Below are 23899 nucleotides of genomic sequence, written 5' to 3' on the forward strand. Positions count from 1 at the left end.
TCTGCGCCAGGAGAGAAAAAAAAAAAAAAAAAAAAAAAAAAAAAGAGAGAGAAAAACCCCACCACGCTGGTGTTGGCAGGGGCCCTGCCGCACTATGGGGCCGGTGCCACCCGGGCTCGGAGCGGGCGGTCCCGGGCCGCCCCCGCCGGGGCCCGCCCGGCGCACTGGCGCATGGAGCCGGCCGGGGACGGCGGCGCGATGGCGGCGGCGCTGAGGGCGGCCAAGCAGCAGCTGCGGGCGGAGCTGCGGCAGCGCCTGCGGGCGCTCAGCGCGGCCGAGAAGCAGCGCCAGTCCCGGCTGCTCGGGCGCAAGGTGGGTGCGGACATCGGGCACGGCCAGGGCCGGGCCCCGCTCGCCGGGGAGCGCGGCCGGGACTTTCCAGGCCCTGCCGGTGATCGAAACCGTGACTCAGGCGCCCTTCCGCCGGGCGGGGGTGAGCTCCGCCTCGGAGCCTGCCCCCGGCAGCGCCGGGCGGCGGGGCTGTGGCGCCGGAGTGACAGCAACTGCTGGCGGCTAACGCGGGGGTGCTGGGGACACTTCACCCTGGAGCGGTGGTCACACATCACCCTGGGTGCTGGGGACGCTTCAGCCTGGAGCGGTGGTCACATTTCTCAATGGGTGCTGGGGACACTTCAGCCTGGAGCGGTGGTCACACATCACCCTGGGTGCTGGGGACACTTCACTCTGAGTGGTGGTCACACTTCACCCTGGGTGCTGGGGACGCTTCATTCTGGAGCAGTGATCATGCATTACCCTGAGTGCTGGGGACACTTCTCCCATGAGTGGTCACACATCAGCTCTGCATGCTGGGGATACCCTGGCGCGGTGGTCACTCTTCACCCCGGGGTGCTGGTCACACTTTTCCCATGCGTGGGTCACACATCACCCCTGGATTTTGGGGACAGTGGGGGCAGACTGCCACACGCCCCAAGCAGGGCTCCTCAGGTGTTTATCTCAGATATTTCACGCCAGCCTGGCTCTGGCCATACATACAAAAACCCAGCCACTGCCTGATTTGGCCTCTTGTTTTATGTTCTGTCATCTCCCTTCTGTATCTTCCAGCGGTGTTTCTTCCACACAATTTTATTTCTAATATAATTTTCACACTCTAAAAGATATCAAGCAGGGTTTGCCTAACTGGTATCCTAGCACAGAGTGATATGGGTATGTACTTTTGAAATGTCCTGTTTGTGTTTGGATTACACAGTTTTTATATAGATGTATTTTATCATTTTAATAAACATAATAAAATTTTATTTTGCAGTCACTGCATGTAATAGAGCACAGTCCTCATTTTTTTTGCAGCACCAGCGGGTACTTCTAGATGATCTACATTTATATGGTTATTTTCCTGCCAGAGGCTCTCAAATCATTTTATAGACTTCATTTACTACTAATGTGTAGCCACTTCATGAGTGGGATGTGGCAGCACAGAAACTTTGAAGTTGTAGGAAGTTTTAACTGGAATTTATATAACCTTTTTTTTCCTTGGGAATGCTTTTTAAAAACATATCTATATGTAGTGTCCTACCCTCGTGATAATGCATTTTAGTAATCATACATCCTAGACTTAAATCTCTTGAATTTTAGCAAATACTGGTATGCATCTCCTTCAAAAATTCAGAGTCCTCAGCCAACTTTTAAGCACCTAGCCCATGGAGTACTGAATTTTTAGGAGACCTCAGCCTTTGTCTAATTGCTGCTGAGAAACACAGCAACACAGCACTCATTTCTTCTAGTGAGAGCACTCTAAAAGATACAGCCTTTGTTTTACTTAAAAGAAGGCATCAGGAAATATGACATAAATTGAAATTATCTTGCCCTTTTCTTAATGTGACACAAATTGAAAATGTTGAGCTTGCTTGGGACAGAGTGGTTCTGTGTAAGTGGCAGAAAGTAGGGTTGGCTTTCTCATGGGAGGTAGCTAATACAGCAGGCATGGAGAAATTTTGGAACTGAGAAAATACTTGGAATTATATAAAGCCAAAAATGTAGCTTTGTAGCATACATCAGTGCTTGTAGCTAATTAAAGTGAGCAGGTTATTTTATAACACCTGAGTAATATTTTTAGTGGAAAAATCTCATTTCAAAATAATCTTTAAATTCAAAATTAAATAGCTTCACAGGCTGACCTAGCCACCAGTATTTAATTAGCTTCTGGGTGATTATTCTTTTTAATGCTTATGTTCATGATTAAAGTCATGCTATTTGCATGCTCTGATTCTGAAAAAAATTGCCATCAGCTGGTGAACAAAGGACAGATAATATTTGTTAAGCGTGGAAATTTTTTCAGTCTTCTCAGAAACTGCCCCGAGTCATAGCAGGAGCATCTACACAATTCTGAGAATATCTGAAATTGTGTCTTCCTGCTCACACGTGGGTTTACATCTTCAACCTCATTTTTGTTCCTTTACAGCCTGATTAATGTGTTACTGGATACATCAGAGCAGATGGGACCTGTGTGGTGCCCAGAGCACACAGCCCTCGTCTCAAAGTCTCAGTGTCTCAGTTTCTCTCCTCACCAAACCCATGAGAGGTTTTGGCTCTGGAGGCCCTCAACATGAGCCACATCTCTTTTCTGGAGTCTGCAGTTGGACTAAACAGTCTGCTTTTTGCAGCAAAAGCTACCATGGAAATTCTGGTCTTTTGAGAGCTTAATCCTGTGGAAAAATCCATGTGTAGGGTTAGGCAGATAGAAAAGGAAATAAAATACAGTTTGGATTGAAGATGTTTCTGTGGCCAAGCAACACATAGCACCATCATTTAGTCTGGAGTGTTTATTTTGTTTTCCTCTTACAAAATTCCATCTGTCTTCTGAATATTTCACTTGGGTTTTTAACTGCTGTGATGGAAAGAAAATAAAAAAATGTAGTGAGAACCATATATTGACTCAGATGGGGCATTTGTATCTCAAAACAAGGCCAGGGCAAAGGCTAAAGCTCATAAGAGTGAGTTACCCTGCAGTTATACAAACACTGAGCAGGGCATCTGGTGATCTCTGCTCTGTAGACAGTAGAGAGTTTTCTCAATTGTCTGATATTTTAAACAGATTTTTGTCTAAGTGTGTAGAGTAAGAGTAAATCACATTTAAATGAGTAGGGGCACATTTATACTTGTTTTGTCCAGATGTAAATGACAAAATATATAAGGTGCTAGAGAATGAGAAGACAAGCTTTTAACAGCCTCCTTTCAAATTTTAATGTGGAATTCAGTCTGGAATGGGCAGAGACAAGTGAGGTATGTCTGCTAACACTTTTCCACCATATAAGCATTTTTTATTTTCCCTCCTATATTCAGCCTTTTATAAACCCAGCTCAGAGTCTCATGAAAAGCAAAAAATGGCAAGGCCATCCTTCCTTCAAGCTTTGAAAAATGTGCAGTAATAAGATCACCTGTTAGAAGCAGGTGATGTTTGAAGTCATGTATCTCATCCTGCTGGAGGGAAGACATTCAGGTTAACAAAAGAAAGAGGGGCCTGTTCTTGGAAGACTTTGTGCTCCTCACTCATCTGCTCTGGAGCTGATTTTCCTTTGAGTTATTATCACTGAGGCACTTCCCACTCTGCCTGGGCACAGATGAGAGGTGCAGTCTGTGAAAAGGATGGAAGGAAAGGAATGCTAAACCCTCTTGGCTTGCATAAGCTGGCAGTTCTGGCCTGCTGTATTCTTCTGCAGTGGTGTTTGTTGGGCATTTGAGGATGTCTGCACTGTTATGGCAAAGATCTTTAGGGGATTGGAAGATTATCTGCAAAATTGTATTTGGCTGGCCCAAACCTGTGTTGCAGTGTTTAGTTCTCTAGATGGCAAAAATTTGCCTATTTTGATCTTGGTAATGGTAGAAATGTTGGAGTAGGCAACAAAGTCAGTTTATTCTCTTTATGATGCATCAAACTTTGTATCTCTACCCTTTTCAATGAATATTTTGTGTTAAATGAAAGTAAGTTATCTTTAGAAAAACTTTTCATAAACCAGTTGTGTCAATTTCCCATGTAGGTGATTGACCATCCCAAGTACCAAGAATCCAAAAGAATTGCAATCTTCCTGAGCATGCCAGATGAAGTCCAGACAGAAGAAATCATTAAGGACATTTTTAAGCAAGGCAAGGAGTGTTTCATCCCCCGTTACAAACCTCAGAGCAATCACATGGACATGCTGAAGTTATCATCAGCTGAAGACATGTCTTCACTTGCTTTGACATCCTGGAATATTCTTCAGCCCAGTGATGATGACACTGCAAGAGAGGAAGCTCTTGCTGGTGGTGAGTATTTTATTGCTGCATCATGGGATTGCTGAGCAGGAGAAGCCTGGAGGCTGGTAGGAAATACTTTGACAGCAAGAGTGAAATTAAATGTTACACCTTGTTTTTATACATTGTAGAGAGATGCTCTTTTCTCTTGCCTGTTTTTCCCTACCCTGTGCCACCCTAATGACATGCCACCAGAGCAGGAACACAACTGCACTGATCCAGCTGAAAGAAAACTCAGCCCTCCACATAAATCGGCTTCTTGGTCTGATCCATGGACATCCTCAGCACAGTCTCAGCCAGTGTCATGTAGAGACTTGTAAAGGAAAGAGGGGTAGCTGGGGGTAGCTTAAGCTGCCACTGAAAGTCACAGTTTTAAGATATTCTCTGAGAACTTTGGTTTGTGCTGCCTGAAAGGTTGGGAACTTCTCAGGTGATGCCCATAGACTGGGAATTTTCTGAAATCTTTGATCCTGCAAATTGTGTTGCATGGATGAATCACAGTGCTGATATGGAGCCTGCCCTTGTAGAACAGCTCTCTGGACTGAGACCTTAGACTGAAAATAAAAGGACTTTCTTGGCCTGCAGTCTTTTCTACTAGTATCATTCTCTCACATTTTTATTTTGACCTTATAATGCTGTCTCAGACACTGAATTCTTCATAGGGTTGAGAAGGTACAAGTTAATTAAGATCAAACTTGTGTGTGTGTGTTTTGATCCCCAAATAACCTATATCTTAACCTAAAATTCCCCAACTCCTACTTGTAAACAAGCTTACTTTTTGTGTATTTGCATTCATTATTTGCATTCTTTTTGTAAACACTTTAATGTCTTCTCAAAACATCTGCAGAAATGTTTAATCTTATTAATGGAAAACTCATATTGAACTCATGCTTTAAACCTCAGCCTGGGAAGATTTTCTCCAGGTGGAAATTCACCATGCAGACAGCTTCCACACCTCACACACTTGCCAGCTTTTTAGTGCTTGGTAAAGGAACATAACATTTCTATGACTCTGTTTGATTGAACTTGGGCTTGTATTTGCTTTGGGATGCCAATGTACTTTTCCAGAACACTTCACCATATTTGTTTCTCTTTTATTTTCAGTCATTACCTCTTTCCTAATTCCGAATCCTTTCTGTGTCTACATTTTAGCTAGCAAGGGATTTCACTGCCTTATACAATCATCTTTTTAAAATTTAATATTTAGCACCGTTTGATGTTTTGCCAATGTTTGTCAAAAAATTGTGTTTATTGGTGGGATTTAGGGACTTTTGAAGGTAATAAAAAATATCCAGAGTTCTGTTGACTGAGCTTAGTTCAGGCACTCTGGACAAGCTTTTGTGCTACTGGCAAGCTGCTGTTAATTGAATTTAGCCAGTCTGTTGTAGACATCACAGACTAAACACACAATTTGAGGTATGATGGGAGAAAGGACTTCCAGGTATAGAGAGCACTGAGATGTACCTGGGTGCCAAACAGTGAAGATGGGGAAGGCAGGAACACACTTTGGTACCTGGCTAGTTCTGGAGCTGCTGCTTCCTTCTCTGCCCCAGGCTGTGGGCAGAGAGCAATGCCAGGAGGGCTCCTGTGCTCTACAGAGAGGTGCCAAGAGACCATCTCTAAGAACTGATGTATGTCCATGCCAGACTCGTTCTGCCTGAAACTCAATATTAGTCTGTTTGTACTGTTTGTACAGTAATTTTGGAATAAGGCCATTTGGATTGGAAGTCAAACCTTGGTCCTTTATCCTGGAACAGTTTTTGTAAATTAGAGAATTAGTTTAGTTTTCTTCCACTGAGCATCATATACACACTACCAATTGAAGCACACACTTCAACCCAATATTTCTTTTTATTCCTTTTGCTATATTTTTGTCACCTATTGTATTTTTTGAACTTTGGTACATTTGCAAGAATGCAAATTGCCTTGCTGCTCCATCCATCCTCCATTGTTGCAATGACGCATGGATGGCACATTTGTCTCAGAGATGTTATCAAATACTTTGGTGATCTGAGGCATTTACATTGTTGTAAGGAGATAACATGGTGTTACATTAGTAATGTTCCTATGGCTGGCATAAATTACTATGTAATTTCCAAGAAATAGCCTGTAGGTACATAAATAAGCCATGTAATTTCTCAGTGTATTCATTTTGCATGACAAAAAACTTAAATTCACACAGTCCATAAAACATCAGGCTTAGATACTGTTAAGAATAGCTCAAATATAAGAGTAGGTATAATTTTTGCATAGAGTTTCCCAGTCTTTGGTAGCAATCATGGGCAATGTTGAATAGACACAAGCCCTCCTTTTGGAGATGATCCTTTTTTCTGTTGGACCAGGGTTTGCCTCTTTTCGTCTTGGCAGTACTCACATCACACCGTGTTGGCATAAACAAAGATCGCTGCTTTGTGGTAGGAGAAAGTCTGTCATCTTCTCTACCATGTGTGGGTGTCCCATTGGCTTGTGAGAAGTTGCTTTTGTTAGGCTATATGGACAATAACAGAAAAAACAAAGGTGGAAGAAGTTCAGATATTTTGGAGTAGGGGTGTGTGTAGGTGCATGACTTGGTTCGTTTCCAGCTGTATCTGTTGAAAAGATTTAGACAACTTCTGGGGCAAGCCAGTGGTACATTTTCCTAATAGGTACCCATTCCCATTTTTATCCTTGCCTATCAATGGTATAAATGGGTTTTGCCCAAGGTAATACTGCTGATGAAAGTCCAGGCAGGTTGCAGTATTTGTTTACAGAAGTGTAGAAACATTGCACAACTTTGGAAGGACTTAATCAGATAAAACTGTACTCCGTGTTTTCTTTTTATCAGTACTCCCACAGAAGTTTAAAGAACATTTTGCCAGCAGCTTCATTTTCAGTGTGGTTTAGGGAGGTGGTGTGATTCACTGAGCTAGACATGGGTTTCCTCATTTGTAATGTTATTTATTATTACCTAGACTCACTGAGAACTATGAGGGAAAAGCTAAGTTATTATTTTGAAAAAGAGATTATTCTTATTGGGACAAAAAAAAAAAAAAAAAAAAAAAAAAAAAAAAAAAAGATAAAAAGAGTAGGTTGAGTGTTTCCATATGCTAAAATTATTGGAGGCTTCTTTGAAGGGAGGCATGTGGCCAGGGATCTCAGGTGGGGGGCTTGAGCAAATATGCTTAAGTGTTCATAACTGAACTACTGACTGGAAGCTGAAGGTGTGCAATAAATTATAAAAAGCTTTTCTGACATTCACCTGCATGATGGGAGAAGGGGGTTTGGCCTAAATAGTTTTCTTGGCCAAAAATTGAAATGTTATTAGCAATGATGGCTCTGAATCTGCTTACTGTAATGGATTGGGACGTGCTTTTCTAAGAAATGCAAGAAATGGGATTATGTGTACAGACTTAATTCAGCCTCTTAATCTCTGTCAGTTCTGCCCTGGTGTCACAGTACATTGTTACATGGTCCTTGTCCCTCCGGTGTGAACTCCCTCAGAGATGAACCCAGGTGAAATGGTCTGGGCTCTTTCACAGAGGCAGAAGATGAACTCTGCTTGCTGTTAATGACTGTTCTAAGGAGTGTCTGCTCAGTGGTTTGCTTTCTCCCTGCCCAGGTTAGAGCTGCAGGCCTCTTTACTGTGCATTATTCAAACTAGGATGGAGATCTGCATTTCTGTATGGGCTCTTCATCACTGCACCATTCAGTGACATAAAGGTATTAAGTGGTATTTGCTGATGGAGAAGCAGCAGCAGAGGCTCAGGATCCTGTTGCAGCCTGTTTTGCAGAGGAGCTGCCCCCAGTGAATACAGACTTGTTTTTCCAACATTAAGTTTTCTTCTTTCTTTCCTCCAAAAACAATAATTTTCCAGATTTGTCTCAGCCTTGAACTAAACCTCCTCTTTCAAGCTTTAGTTTCTCTGCCACTATAACGTCACTTTCTATCCTTCTGCTCTTTGCCTGGCTTCTCTGAAACTCCCTCCTCAAGTGTCTTTCTCTGGCCTTTCTCACTGTATTCCCCACTTCCCCCTGCTCTCAGTCCCAGCCTGTCATTTCAGGGGCAGCTGGGCCAGCATAAATAGCTTGTCCCTGCCAAAAGGGAGGAGATCATGTGTTTTGTCTTCTTTCACTCGTCTGCTTCCAGACATACAAGATTCTCCATCCCAATTTACTCATTTCCTTCCCCACTGTGCTGGCTTCTTTCTCTTTTGCCTTGGCTTAGAAAAACTTGTTTTATAGTACTTTCCCCACGAAATACTACAAAAGACATATTTTGTGATTGTTTCTTTTGGGCAGTGCCTGATTAAATAAGCTGCTGCCCTTTCTCCTCCTCTTGGTCCCCACCCATCCTCTCCTGTGCCTGCGCAGATGGCCCTGCAGCCACGTTGGGACCTCTGCTGTGAAAGCAGTCTTGGTTAGGAGCAACCCAGCACCAGCAGAAGTTTCTTCTCAGAACCACCACACAGGTTTGGACTGATGCAATTGAAGGAAGCTGATGGTGAGGGGTTGTGAAAATGGGTGCCATGCCAAAAAAGTCTCAGTGAAACTTCAGTCATCATTTCCTTCCATGTTTCAGTTCCCAGTCTTGCCCCAGACAGCAGGAATAGCAGCAGCCAGTGAAATGAAAGTTCTTGGGAGTCCTCACAGCTGAGATGGGTCTGGCAGGAGGAGCTGAGCCTGCAGCTCCACGTGCTCCATCTGTGCACTAATACCAGCTTAAGGAGTTTTCCCTCGTGTGTTTTCAGCCTATTCCTGCCTCTGGTGAGCTGCATTAACCTGCTGCTCTGGGTGAAGATTATTCCCCTACTTTCCCCCCTCCTGTTTTTGTTGGGATTTTTTGAACCCAGATGAGTGGATCCAGTTTACCCTGCCACATCAGTGCTGTGTGTGGGGAAGGAGGAATGAGGAGCCAGGATGGAGGGAACATCCCCTGTGGCACAGGTTCCTGGAGAGAGTCGTGGGGCCACCATGCAGATGTGACTCCAGTAGTGGTACAGGGAGGGGGGCACCTTCAGAGAGCCCCAGAACTCACCCTGACAGTGTCTCCTAAGCCTGTGCCAATTGCAGCTTTTCACACATTTGCAGCATTGCATAAGCCTGGCTCAAATGGCTTTGAACTGTGCTGAAGCCACATCACCACCAGTGAGGGTGCTACCAGTGAGATTTCTAGTTCCTGCTACAAGGCATGGAGCAACAGAGCTTCTCTCCTTTTTCTTTTATTTATTTATTTATTTTCCTAGCTGTGATCTTGGAAACCAGTGAGCCATTCTGCAGGAATAAAACAAACATAACCCCCCTGCTCCCATCTCAGATTGGCATAAGTACCCAAGCTGAAAAATGTCAGCATTTGACAAAATAGCATCTTATATGTAGGAATGCTGAATAATCTGCTGCTACTCAACTACAGCATAGTGCATTTTTGCTTTGAGAAATGAATGTATTAAGAACAAGGGTTGTATTTTGTAATTTAGTTTGGAGACTTCTGGCATTTTCAGCGCTGAAAATTTTGGTGGCCTACTGGTCACAGCATTTGTGTTGTAACTTCAAAATAATAAGTGCAATATTAACTAGAAAATCAATGCTTTCAATGACAGTAAAAATTTGTTGTTAATAAAAAGATCCAAATTTGAAATAAAATAAGGAAGTACTAACATATGTCTAGCAGCAACTTCTTGCAGCTTTGTTTTCATATAACCTTTTGAATGTTGGCTTTTAAGGTTAAGGTAGTTTTATCTTTCTGCCCTTTTAATTTCCAGAACACTGTGAGACTTGCTGCAGCATAAATTACAACAACCTGCTGGCAGCAGAAACAGACAGGGACAGCTTACCTGTGTGATGGCATTTAGTTTATAAGGGTTTATGCCAGGGAACATGATTCTCTTGCAAGGAAACTGCTGGCTACCTCTAGGCTACAGTTCCAAACCTGGAGTAGTTTGAAATGTTTCCTGAGTGACCATTAACCCTGTCTGAAACTTTGCCATCAGGATTTGCCCTGCAGAAGCATTTTTGTCTGCAGAAACTCTCTTTCACCTGTCTTTAAATTCCTGCTATTTATTCATGCATTCAAAGATTCTGCATTTGCTGCCAGGACTGATGGCCTTGTGATGCCATCGGTATTCTTAGTTATTCCAAATTTTAGCACAGTTCTTGAGAAGTGTGACTGAATTGATGGCAGCACAGTCTTAAGAGGAATAGGTTTGACTTAGAACTGCAAAATAAAATGGGATTTAAAAAAAATATAATGGGTTCTTCCCCCACCCCCCCAAAAACATGCACCAGAAGTGAGAGGATTTTGAAAGATGAGGCACATTAGAGTTTAGAAATAAAAAACACTTGTGAGTAAAAAATGCTGTGGCTTGAAGGAATAGGGAAGGTCTATTATCCTACTTCAGCTGTCCATGAAGGCATAATGGGACCATACAAAATGATGCTAATCATTCTGAAAAAAGATATGTGGTAAACAATGCTCAGAGGTAGCTGGGAATATTTAAACGAGCTATATGCAGATAGGAATGTATCAAGAATAAATGAAATATGGGTATGTGAAAAGCAGAGATGTTAAATGTTTCTGCTTAGGGAAAAAAATCCAAAAAAACATACCCCAAACAAGATTGTAAAGTGGTTGTAGGTACTATTAGATTTTCTTTTCCTCTGGGAGACTTGATTAAAACTTGAAGTACAAAATATGTCAAGGGATGGATTATAATTTAAAATCTTTTTACACTGGTCATAAAAAGAAAACCTGAGAGCCTGGCACAATGCAAAATTGAAAATCGAGGCTTAGCTGCTAATGTAATTTATTTTTTAATGAAATGATTTAAAGTTTGGAATGAACTTGTGTTTGGAGACAATGATCCATACTATTTTTGATATGCAAAAGAAGAACAAAATTCAGTGCAAATGAGGCATTAAAATTCTGGTCATGAATTTTGCTGTGGAGAGAGGATCCTTCTCACAGTACAGGATCTGGACATGCAATACAGCATCACATGTTTTACAAGAGTCAGGAAATCTCACAACTTGGAGCTGTGTAGCACTAACTGAAGGATGTTCCTACCTCTGCAGCTGCAGTGCCCAGATTATTGCCTTACAAACAGGTTCTGGTTTCTCTTTCCAGCAGGCATTTGGAGCATTCCTCTAAGCATCTAATTTTATTTGTATTAAGCCCTTGGCTCTGCTGCCTTCCAACAGCTGTGAGTTGTACTGGTTAGTTAGTTGTAATGTGAAATATTATGTTCGTTATTATGTTAATATTAAATTATGCTCCTGCGACATGTGAAATATTATGTTCCTTGTATTCATTTTAAATTTGCTGCTTTCAGTTCAAGGGATACTTCATTTTTCTATGATGAGAAGTAAATAAGGATATTTGAGTTACATTCTTTTTATTATTCATTGTTTAGTTGCACCTGTGCTGTGAATACTACTGTATTCTTTTCTATCACATTTTGACTGTTTTATTTTTCTTGTAGTGAAGCTTTTCTGTAGGAGTTCCACCCATTGCTCTTTCAACATTTACAATCTCTCTGATGTTATTCTGGAAAAAAAAGATGCCTGGGAGAAAATTTTATGCCCAGGTAAAGAAATACTGTGAAATGCATGTAGTGGCACTGGAGACGTTCATTCTTTCTGTACAAACCATAACACTGCTTTTCAGATCAGCTCACTGGGCACATCTCTCAGAGGTTTCCACACCAATGTTCCACAATGACACATCATTAAAAAAGGGCCTGTTCCACTAGTAAAGATCTATAAAGTAATTTTATATCATTCCATCCTGCTCGTTCCTTAGCAGGTAGAGCTAGGAAAGTGTTTTCTTGCAGATAAAACATTTCAGGTGATAGCAAGTTTTCCTCAGGGTTTTTCTGCATCCCAGCCTTCAGCTGAAAGATGTGTGACTCCATCCCAGCACTGGGGTTCCTCTCCCCTGGAGCTGCTCTCAGCCCTTCCCTTGAGTTCTGCACCAGCTTCCAGAACTCTCTGGAACAGCTCAATAATCAATACTTCATTTGCTAAGTGAAGGCAGACACTTCTACCTGAGTTTCTCCCAGTTCTTCTTTTCAGAAACAGGTATGACACAATACAGAGACTTTTTTTTCCAGGTTTTTTAAAAATGCTCTGAAATGCACAAGTTCATATGTTTTTGTGGTGTTGCTTTGTAATGCCCTTTGGTGTCCTTGTGTCCTGAATCTCCCTGGTGCAGACTAAACCACGAGCACCGTGTGGTTTAATTGAATACCACCCATGCCAGGGTGTTCTGCAGTGAACCTGAAAGGCTGAGAGCTCTGGAACACTCCAGCTCTTTGCTTCCATAAAGATCATTAAGGCTTTAAAAGACTGTTTTTCCTTGTAATCATCTTAAGTGTCACATCCACGTTTGCCTTCTTGCAGAAAACTCGTCAAAACAACTGAAAAGATTACTTCTGCTGTAATCAATTAAAGTTTGAAGAGACGTGAAAGCAATATGGGCAAGGGCCTTGAAGTCACTGCAAGTGACTCTCAAGGGTTTTGTTTCAAAGGGCTAATGTTGCTCCAGTGAGTGTGAACAGTAGCATTGTCATTTTTTTTCATACAGTTTCCTAGAGACAGGAGTCTTTGAAAGGTAGATAAGAGGTGAAATTCATTTCTGGAGTGTGGCAGGAGCCTGTACAACTCATGCAGGAGAAATGCCAATGTGCAAGTATCTCTGGCTGCAGTAATTGTCCAAACAGACATCTTTGTCTCCCTTTATTTTCATGTTTTGGAAAGGAAGACCCAGCACCAAGCTCATCTCTGTGCACACACTCTGGGGAGAGGAGAGGAAGCTTTTCCCTGCTGCCCTTTCCTTGTGCCCAGCTCTGTGCTCCCCTCATCCCCTCATCCCAGGTACCATCTCTGGTACTTGCTGCTGAGCAGATTCTGCTCATGAATCTGGCAGAAATTTGTGACATTTTTTTTCCCCTTTCTTTTTCCTAGGATTGGTGTACTGCCAGCTTAGTGGGCTATTAAATCAGGTCAGCACTTTTCCAGCTACAAAAGATTTGTTTTTCTGGCACAGTTAATCCCTGCTGGTTTTGCTGAGATTCAAAATACGCATTTATTCCTGTGGATGTGGGAAACTCCTTGGACTGGCCCAGAGCCCACTGGCCTTCAGGGAGCAGGATACTCATGGTGTAAGGATAGCTCTGGATCTTCATGTTTGGTGTCAGGCTGAACTCAGTCCCTGCTTGGGCTGGCTGTTGTGCATGAGAGATGGGAATTTTTGGGATGTAGATGAGGGCAGATTCCTGTCCAGGAGTGACATGATGCCTTTTGCCGGCAGGTGTCAGCATTCCATGCATTTACCATGGAGCATTGGTGTCATTTCGGCTGCTCTCCTATAATTAAAATCTCACCCAGCCATTGCTCTCTCACACACAGGAGAGCAAATGCTCCAGCCTAATTTCCCATAAAAATTGACGATTGAAGTGAGGGAGGGATAGGATTCCGGGGAGAACTGGATTTTTAAACTGTGCAAGCTTAAAAAGGTAAAATAAAATCTTGTGATGGAAGAAGCAGGATTTCTCAGCTGTTGTGGTGTTAACACATTTGACAGCAACTGTGAAGGCGCCATCACCTCCCAGCCAGCTGACTCTGCATGTACAGTAAACCCTGCCTGTAAGCAGCCTGATAGTCCCATCAATGGTGTCACTCCTTACAGGAGCCAGGTTTGCCAGGTTTTCCACTGACTTGGAAGTTGTTGTCCCACCTGTTTATATTTCATGAGTAATTCTGCGTATTTTATGATAGGCTATCTGCTGAGTGAGTCAAAGGGTATTGGAAATATTGGTAGTGATGCATAAAGTATTGAAAAAAACCCCAGATGAGTCACCTCTGTCTCATTTTGACTTAAAAATACCCAGACAGAAGTATGCAAAAGAGGACCAAGGGTGAAGACATGCACGTGTATCCAGTGGGAGTATTCAAATGCATGCTCAGGCAAACACCATGGAAGTGTAGCTGATAAAGAAATAAAGAAATGCCCATAAAAACACAAAGATCCTTGTGTTTTAGGATGCAGCAGTATTCCCACATAAACAGTGCAAGCATCAATGCTTTGTGAGTTTCTCTAAAGGAGCAGATTTGTAGTCAGCATTTGCTGATTTAACAAGATATGTTGATGTGCTGTAAAGTGGCTCTAATGCCATTTCTCCTCTCTTTGGAATTGCTCCTTGGTACATCTGGTTTCAGAGTATTTTGGTGGTTTAAAATCACAGGAGAATCCAGGTGCAAGCCTTGGAACCAAGCATTTTTGATTGCCCATGTTTTCCCAATCAGACTGTGCTCACATATATGAATATCAGAAACAGATTAAGTCATTTTTCACGGACTGATGACTGGGAAGTTCTAAGCTATTTTTTCCTTTACTCTGAATTTGCAAAACCAGACATTTTGTGGGTGGTATTGAGTGATCATGTTTTATTTACAGGGCTTATGCAGGCTCAATGAATAATAGTGAAAAAGAAAAATACTTTTCATATTTTCTTTTAGGTGGGGCTCTGAAAATGAGACTCGAGTCCCCATCTTACTGTAAGTTAAACCTCAGGGGAAATGAGTGTGATGGTTATAGCCTCACACAGCATTTCCACATTGTGAAACCAGCCAGAAACACAAGTCTTAGCCTTGTACAGCAGCTTCTCTGGTGAAACATGAAAGGACATTTATCTTTGGAGCAGGATAGGTTTGTTTGAGCAGGGCTGACAAACTTTAGCTGATGTTGTTCACTGCACTTAGCTTGTCAGATGTACTGGCACTAAACCTGCAAGATTTTGGTTTAATTCAAAATCAGAGATATTTACTTGAGCACAGCTCAGTAGCAGAGGAGCTGAACAAGCAGCTTTATTATGTGTTTTTGAGATTTAATAACGGGCAAGTGGCTGCCACTCAGTTGTTTTAAACCTTTATGAGTGATGGCTATCATGTAGCTTCTCAGGGAGGCAGATAAATATTTTATTATGCTGTAGTTCAGCAGGGCAAGTGTGAGCTGTGAAGACCAATGTTTCATGCTGACACAAAGCACTGACATGGATGAGCAGGCCGATAAACGCTGAGTTGCTCAGTGCTTGTTTGTAGATTCTGCTGATGGTTCTATTTTCTGCAAAATATTTTATTGAAGTAATAACAGAAGCTGTCTGTGTCATGCCAGCGGCAGGGGCACCATGATTGCAGAGGAGATAGTCTGCTTGGCACCTGTGTGGCTGTGAAAGGTGGGGTATGGGTGTGCAAAATGTTCTTTGGAACACAAAAGGAGACAGCACCTTCCTGCTGCCTGCAATTCCCATACACAGGAATGAAAATAAAGCAATTACCCCTGATGTTAGGAGCATTTCTCCCTGGAGGAGTTGAGGCTTTGAGGACTTAATGGTGTGTCCCATAGCAGGAAGCTGTGGATGGAGCCTGTGAGATTTGGATACTTTGACTTTTGATTTCTGTGCTGGGAACCTCCTCTGGCTCCTTCTGAAGCAACACCCTGAGATGAGCTCAGTTGGTCAGAGCATGGTGGCTGTGATGCCAATGCTGTGCATTCAGTCCCTTTGTGGGCTGCTCACTTAAGAGCTGGGCTCAATAATCCTTGTGGGTCCCTTCCAACTCAGACTATTCTGTGATTCTGGAACAGGTGTCTATGAATAGGTAGAAAACAGTATGTCCTGCTGAACTGATATGGTAGTGCACAATTAAAGGTGTTCTCACAGGGGAAACACCTGGAGGAAAAGCTACTGACTGCAGTTTAAAATGAGATTGTTTTTACTTTAATATGAAACTCAAGTTTTAGTCCTGTTAGGTATCTGTTTGGGACCTTAAGGAGGCTACAAAATGAGAACTCAAGGAGAGCTTCTTATGAACAACCAACACCACATATCTACAAGAGAAAATAATTCATTCCTCTCAAACTCATGTCAGTAATACAGCATATTTTCATGTAGTTCCCAAGGTGGGTGCCCAGAGAAGTCAATGGGGCAATGTCAATTTGGAGCAACTGAGGATGTGGTCCTTCATGTTGGAACTTGGGTTTCCAGGGAGATGAGAGTTCACACTGACCTTCTGACAGTGTACCATGTAAGCAAATAAGAATTATCAATTAAAAGTTTCCTTTCTTTTTAAGAGATTGTATTTGCATTTTAGCAGACTTGCTTGGGTCAAGGCAAGCAATGTTGTTTATGTCTGCAATCCTCTGAGTTACTGAATGTGCACCTCATTGGGTTTGGATGAATGCCTTTTTTTCAAATGTTTATGAGTTGTAGGATAATGCTTTTGTCTCGTTGGGTGTGTAACAGAGTTTGTCTTCTCCAGGGGTTTGTGGGGGAAAGAGCTTGTTTCCTCTGGAAGCAATCCCAGCCCTTTGGGAACCATGCACCTCAGCAGGGTCTGTAGTGAGATCTGTAGATCTGTAGTGAGCAGATCTGGCATTTCCCTTTCTGATGTTATACCAAGAGACAAGTGAGAGCAGAGATGGTGTGCTCGAAACCCAGGGCAGGTTTTTTCCAAAGGGCAGAAACCTTTTTATCTGGAAGGAAACAGTAAGTGTTGGTAACCTCAGGAGCGGCGCTGGGGCACCCAGGATGTTCTAGGAGAAACCATAAAAGGGAAGGGATTGGTTTTGCTGCAGCATAAGTGAAATACTTTTGTGGAGTTGTTTTCCCTGAGATCTGGTGATTAACTCAGACCACAGTGTTAAGGTGCTGTGTAAATACAGACAGGATGGTGATCTGTGCCCTATAGAGTATGTGTTGAAAGCACACACCTACCCAAAAGGCCTAACTATGCTAATGTTGACAGTAATTAAAGTTTCAGTGATGACTCTGTCATTAATTAGAAATTAGAAATTTCTGAGTTATTCCAATCCATTGGCTCATACTCTGCATGTCACCAAGACTAATACTTAGATATTAGGTAACTTAGATAGGTAATACTTAGATAACTCAAGTGATTGAGTTGGTTTTTTCCTCTCTGCCAGGGTAGCAGATATGGAGGCAGCAGATGGTTACTGCACTCTTCATTCTGGAAAGTAAGGTTTTCCTGAAACAGGGTTTGCTTTTTAATCCATTGTGGTCTTTGCTAGTCAGAAAAGGACCAAAGTAAATTTTCATTCCTTGTAATCAACAGCTTTCAATTACTCATGAGCTCAGCAGAGGTTTTGCACAGATCAGACATTGTTTATGGTGGCACAGCAACATGAACACTCCTTTCCTTTAAACAGAAAGCTGTTCTTGGCCTGGTTCTTCTGCTCCTGCACCTTATGAAATCATTTACATCTGAGCAAAGCACGAGAGAGGTGGTGTTTGTGAAACAAAACCAACCACTGGAAAACTCATTCTTGCCTGAGGTACCAGATTGTGAGGATCCAGCCATCCTTGTAGTGATGGAGTAAACAATGCACACACTTCTGTGCTTCAGGGGAAGCTCAAACTGCACAGCTGCTGCTGTGAGGGGCAGCAGCAGTGACATGGAGCTGATCACTGCTGACCTCTTGTAGGCTCAGACAGCATGAGCACGGTTCGTGTGAGCACATTGCTGTTCTTCACAGGCACACAGGAGCTGCTGCAGCTCAGCCTCTGCCCCATCCTCTGTCTCTGCTTTTGAGGAGAGCATCAAACGAGTCCTAGCTCCCACTTTGATGGGTCCCAGGTGCTTTGCTGTGCCCACAAAGCAAGTGGCAGCAAGGGATGAGAAGTGGGGATGACAAGGGATGAGAAGTGGGGATGACAGAGTGTTTCAGTTTCAGCTTCCATTAGGAATGTCAAGCTGTGCAGGGGGAGATGAATGACCCCTCACAGTGGGTGACAACAGGCTGGTGGAGCCCCTTCGAAGCTGGGAGGAGAGAGGCCATGCTGGCTGCTCCTTCTGAGGGCAGAACAAGTCCCCAGCAGACTTTACATGACCTGTATCTGTGCAGTTTGATGGACCCTTCTATAATTAACCATTGTCAAGAACACTTCTGAAAATGCCGGCTGGCATTTCAAATAGGAACATCAGATTAAGGAGAAGAGAAGTAATGAGGTGCAAGGAGAAAATCCTTCCCTGGGGGACAAATCAAACCTGATACCATCATGGAAGGTAATGAGAAATGCACTGCCAAACTGAGGTTCACTGCGGAGGAAACGAAAATGTGTATTCTTATTTAAAACACTCAGAGGGGATGCTGATGCTTTGGTCTGCTGGCTGTGTCAGGGCATGTGCAGCTTGCACACCTGCCTCTTGAATATAGTTTTGTCACGCATTTCATTTCTTGAGTCCTTGGGCCAGTCATTTCCCTCCTCTGTGACATAAGGTATGTCTACATCATTGTAAGGGTGTCAGTGCAAACAGAGTGTGCCTGTACAACCAGAGGACAGGTTCAGAAGCTGTCTACACTGCCAGACAACACAGGGATAAGTGGCACAGATACATCTTGTCCACACTGTACAGACCTTGGCCTCTCTTCTTTTGTCTGGAGGAGTCAGACCTGTCCCCTTCTGCCTTTACTGCACATGGCAGTGTTGTCCCCTGGAGCAGTCATGGGTGTCACCTGGTCCAGCAGTGCCAGGCACTGTGCTGACAATTAAGGTATTGACCACCTGTGATCCTGTCAATCAATTTGTTTTCTGGCTGTGCTGCATTTAGCAGTATAAATGAAGCCTGTGTGGCCGTGTCAGCATGGCTGTGTGCCCACACTGATAGATAAGTCAGGGTTATTATTTCACGCATGGTGCTACCCACTTGGAGCAGCTGTAGCCACAAGAGCTTATGCCATAGATACACTGAGTATTAGGTGACTGTCATCATAATTACTAACCTTACTGGAATACCCAGTAGCTTAAAATGTGCAAGAACCATGGATATTCTCTACATAGAAGTTGGAGCAAAATGTTGTTGCTTGAGACAGTGTTTTCAGCAATTTGCAGACCACATGCAAGTTTTCCAGGAGAAGCACAGCTCACCTGTAACAAAACTCTCTTGACTGTGGATGTGGTCGCAGGACCCTTGGGGATCCAAGAACCAGCAGTTAAATGTCTACAGACACATGGGAGATAGTGGACATGGCAAGGAGATGGGCAGATGTCAAACATGAGACTTTCCTTAACATGTTCGATGAGGCACTAAAACACCTGATGTGGTGTTGGATTTTCAAGGATGCCATTTCGCACAGTGGGATGTAAGAGCAAGGGCTGTGGGATGTTAGGACAGAGCAAGCCCAGAACTGAGTGGCAGACAGTAATCCTGCAGGGCTGGGAGAGCTGAGGAGCATGAGGACCTCATGCCACAAGGGGCACGTTCTTATCCTCAGCTGCCATCCTGTTGATGTACCCTCAGTGCTGATAACAATCTTAAGTGTCTGCAATCTTGGTCTCATCTGTGTGTCACCTCTCTTCCTGTGACAGCTCTTCCCCCACACTGCCACAGAACCACAAGAGGTTTTTTACCCCCCAAGTTACATGTCAGGGAAACATTTAGTCCTTGCAGCTCTCTGCCATCCATTCTAGATCCTGATACAGGATTTGGGACTAATGCTGCTCAAGCTGCCCTTGGGCTTCTTGCAGGGTTAGTTGTGTCATTTTTTCTACCAAAAGTCTTGAAAGACATTTTACTTAAGCCTTGTGCAGTGTGAGTTGCATGAATTTCAGAGAACATGTTGCGAATCAGAGCAAGGCAGTCAGTATTGCTGTGCTCCACAGAAGAAAAATATAAGGGTAACTACTACAGTATTTACAACATAATTCTTCATATTGAGATTTTCATAAGCTTGTTTGAGTTCTTCAACATAAAACCCTCATGATTATAGAGGAGCCAGCTTGTTAAAAGAGTCCCTGTTTCTTCAGGGAACCCAGAGGAAAACAGTGCTTTAATACATCTAAATTCACTTGAGGTGCCTGATGATATCAGTTAAACTCCACAGAAAATATATTTCTTCCCTTCACTGTTCTTGCCATTTCCCTCTTTCCCTAGTGTTTCCCCTGACTTGTCTTCTTCGTGTCTCTAACACAAATGTAGGGAGAAATGGCACCTTTTTTGCTCTGCAGATTTGCCCCCTGTGTGCATTCTTCCTGCCAGCAGCAGACTGCAAATGTTTCCTGCTTTTTGTCTTGAGAGGCACCTGGAGTGAAAACGACTGAAGCAGACTGTGAGGCAGAGTGTGTTTAGTTCTGTGCATCATGACTGATTGGAACTTACTGCTTTCTGGGCCACCTGAATACCTCCACAGGGCTCATGTGAGGCAGGTTGTGGAGAAGATAAGTAGGAGTAACTTGGAAAGGATTTGAGCTGCAGAATCTATTCCTGACCTTGCCAACAGGGAGGCTGGTTGCTAGGTTGTAGTCCACAGGCCTGACAGTTGGCAAGAGCAAACTGAGGGGATGTGATGTGCGATGTCCAAAATGATGTGCATGGTGGTACCATAAAATGGCATCTCTTTTCAGGGAGACCATGATTCTTCCTTTGGCCTCTTTTTCTCTTTGTTTGCTGTTTGCTGTTTCACTCATTTCACTGTCCTCTGAATCAAAAGTTGACTGCAGTGTGTAAAACACCCTGACTCCTTTTTAATCCCACCACTGTTATTCTGTGGTCTGTCCTTTGGCTAATTCTCTCCCCTTGCTCCCCTGATCTCCTTAGAAAAACTGTGCTTCTTGCTGGATTTGCAAGATTGATGTTCTCTAAGCATTTTGCGCTGTGTTGCCTTGCATATTTTATATCAATGTTCTAATTAAGACATCAGGTCATGATGGATGAGTGTTCATGTCAGTGACTCCTCTGAACAATGAAGAGTTGAAGGAAATCTCCAGGAGCCTGGGAAGTGTGTGCAGATGAGTTGATCTTATGTGAACTGTTAACATGCTCTTCCAGACAGAGTTTGGAGTTGATGTGTGATCTCAGGTGGGATTCCCTCTAAACTGAAAAACTCTGCCTTGCTCTGGCTTTTCCAGTACATGCTCCCACACATCTCCTTCAGTGCTGGGCATCACCCCTCAGTTGTACTGAAAGCAGCTCAGCCCAAAATGGCAGGAAGGGTTAGGTGTGGACATGGAAAAAGCAGAAAAATACCTGACCAGGTCCAAGCTCTGGTGCAGGAGCAGAGTCTGGTCACAGAAAAGCTGCTCAAGGCTAAGCACTGTTCCTGTAAGAAGGCTGAAGCAGTGGACTGAGACTGTATTTTCTATCTTTCCAGACTCGTGTCAGCTGTCTTTTAGTCTGTGCTGCCTTTCCACTCCCTGCCCTTCTCTCCCTAAGTGTCTGTCTGCTACAGCAGCAAGAAATAAAAGACTTTCTTTGCTTTGTGAAGGGACTAAATGGGATGTTCCTGGGTTCAGGAGTCAGCGCCAGGCCAGTCCAGCTCATTTGTTTGGAGGATGTCTGTGCAAGACTTGTCACACTGAACGTGCCAGCCTTGCAGAAGGGACAGGGATGTGCAGCAGCCTCTGTGCCTGGTGGTCACTGCTCGTGGCAGTTTCAGTGATGGGAATCAGCTCCTCAAACAAGTGTGCAGCCAAGTGTAAACTGGAGCTGGCTCCCTGGCAGGGTGCTGGTCCACATCCCCTGACAGAGCAGGAGCAAAGCAAGAGCTCTTGCCTCTCTATCTGGAGCTGATTGGTGGGGTCTTCTGTTGGAGTTTCCAGCCAGTCCAGGTCATTAGCAGCTTGTGCATTTTCTTTCAGCTTTTTAACTGATTTGAGTTCCAATCAAGTGCAATCTCACCAGATTCCTGTGGAAGGAGGGATATTTAGGGCAGGCAAGCAGAATGCCTGTGTGTGCTGCGGGAACAACAGAGAAAATTGCTGAAGGCTGAGAAAGAAAATCCTCTGGGACAAAAGGAGCCTGACATCATGAAGGGACAAGCCTTCAAATCTTCATCTTGGTATAGGAGGGCAAATTGCCACTTTCAGAATATATTGTACTCAAGGATTTTTGGGTTTGGAAGGTCAAGAGAAGGTTCATGTCATCTTACAGTGGTGTCAAGAAGATGTCTCCCCTCTCTCCTACACATCTTTTCATCCTTTTTTTCCTTTTCTATTTTGAGTCTGATGTTGAAGTTCATTTGATTTTCTGATTCCTCCTGTGTTTAATTTCCCTGAGTTCAATCTCTGTCTGATTTAGAGTCATAATAATTTGTATTTGGAAGTGTGGGGTTAAAATGATAAAATAAATTTGTCAAAATGCGGAGTTTTTTTCCCATCCAGCTTTTCAAGATCTAATTATTTTTCAGCTGAACTAGTACGCAATTGATAGATGAAAATGTAAATTTACAGGTTTAGTATTCAAAGTATTTTTCATCTGATCAAAGAAAGGGAAGCATTTTACAAAACACAAAGCTTGTGTTCTTGCAAATGTCTGAAGTTATGTGGTTGTAGTCAAGCCATCAGGAAATCCACAGGGCATCCACTAATGCTTATTTCATTTTTCTGCAGGAGGTCTTGACCTTATCTTCATGCCAGGCCTTGGGTTTGACAAAAAAGGCAACAGATTGGGAAGAGGGAAAGGATATTATGATACCTATCTTGAAAGATGTATGAAACATCCCCGTGGAAAGCCTTACACGATTGCTTTGGCTTTTAGAGAACAGATTTGTGAATCAGTGCCTGTGACAGAAAATGATGTTCCAATAGATGAAATCCTTTATGAAGACTGCTGAAAGTGTTTTGATACCAACCTACCTCCAGAGCAAGCAGCCAAAAAAGGGGTCATATCCATCAATCATGTTTTTTTCTAATTGTCATGTAAGGCTTTGGGACCAATAAAATACACTATTTGTGTTTGGGGAGGGGGGGAAACCTCCAAAAACAGTGTAACTGTGGTAATAGTAGTGAGGATTGTGTTGATTTGCTTCTAATTAGCAAATGTTTGATGTGAATTCTTATTCTAGAATCAATACAAACAAGAATGAGTGACTGTTTATTACAGTAAGGGCCATTTCTCCTCATAATATTTTTGAGGTACAAGCTTCTTGATACTAAGGAGTTTTATTATTCTGGTTTAAAAGTGAACTGCCTAGTAATGACAGTTCTTGATCTATTCTGGAATTAGATACTTGTAATGGTAAAAGTTCTTAGTACTTAGATATCGTGTGCATCCATGAGGAAAACAAGGAATTTATGGAGATGTCTTAGAGTAAGCTGAGAAAAAATGGTGATGGGGAAAAAAAGCCTTAATTAATTTTAGTCTATGCAGTAATTTTGACTGTTTACTTGGCTCCTTGCAGTTGTCCTAAAATAAAGGGAGTACTTGTTAATAAAGAAAGATTGATGCCCATAACTTTGGTATGTTCTTTCCTTTATCTGAATGCAAGATTGTAATGTGTTCTAAAACATGGTCAAGCAGTTCTCTATCCAGAGACAGCACTGGTTTTGGTAAAATAATATTCAAAATTACTTTAAGTTCTCTAATTTTGTACATTAGCCATTCATAATGTCTCAAAATACTGTGTGGTGCTATGGTAAAAAATGAGAGATGCTGAGAATTGCTGAGAGCAAGCTTTATGGATATAATAAATTTTTGGGTGAAAGTTTGGTTGTTCTCTGCTTCTCGAGAAATCCAGAAGAAGAAAGTGAGTTTCCTCTGCACACTGTCCTTGCAGTATAAGAGCACAGTATTTCCAATCAGGATCAATCAAACTGTCAGAATTTTGTGTTCCTTCTTCAATGCAACCTCACCTTTTCTATGCATGTTTAATTCTTCCCTCAATCAA

At 42.8% G+C, this 23899-nt stretch overlaps 1 protein-coding gene across 2 annotated transcripts; it reads left to right on the top strand.

Moving 5' to 3' along the window:
• The first annotated feature begins 171 nt into the window (after nt 1-171).
• On the top strand, nt 172-23899 carry MTHFS (methenyltetrahydrofolate synthetase). 2 transcript variants are annotated; one of them, XM_058811597.1, is made up of 3 exons: nt 172-312; nt 3993-4257; nt 22623-23899. In XM_058811597.1, exons 1-3 carry the CDS (start codon nt 172-174, stop codon nt 22844-22846), a joined length of 630 nt encoding a protein of 209 aa, XP_058667580.1. In that variant the 3' UTR covers nt 22847-23899. The 2 variants fall into 2 exon arrangements, with proteins under 2 accessions (XP_058667580.1, XP_058667582.1); XM_058811599.1 differs by lacking the exon at nt 172-312 and adding an exon at nt 3167-3237.

Source organism: Ammospiza caudacuta, chromosome 10, assembly GCF_027887145.1.
Source record: "Ammospiza caudacuta isolate bAmmCau1 chromosome 10, bAmmCau1.pri, whole genome shotgun sequence".
Taxonomy (NCBI): Eukaryota; Metazoa; Chordata; class Aves; order Passeriformes; family Passerellidae; genus Ammospiza; species Ammospiza caudacuta.

What these genes read in the sequence shown, in the direction of transcription:
- MTHFS (XM_058811597.1), top strand. Translation starts at nt 172, where the DNA reads ATGGAGCCGGCCGGGGACGGCGGCGCGATGGCGGCGGCGCTGAGGGCG. An exon ending in CCCGGCTGCTCGGGCGCAAG is followed by an intron (nt 313 to 3,992) that starts GTGGGTGCGGAC and finishes TTTCCCATGTAG; the next exon opens with GTGATTGACCATCCCAAGTA. An exon ending in AGAGGAAGCTCTTGCTGGTG is followed by an intron (nt 4,258 to 22,622) that starts GTGAGTATTTTA and finishes ATTTTTCTGCAG; the next exon opens with GAGGTCTTGACCTTATCTTC.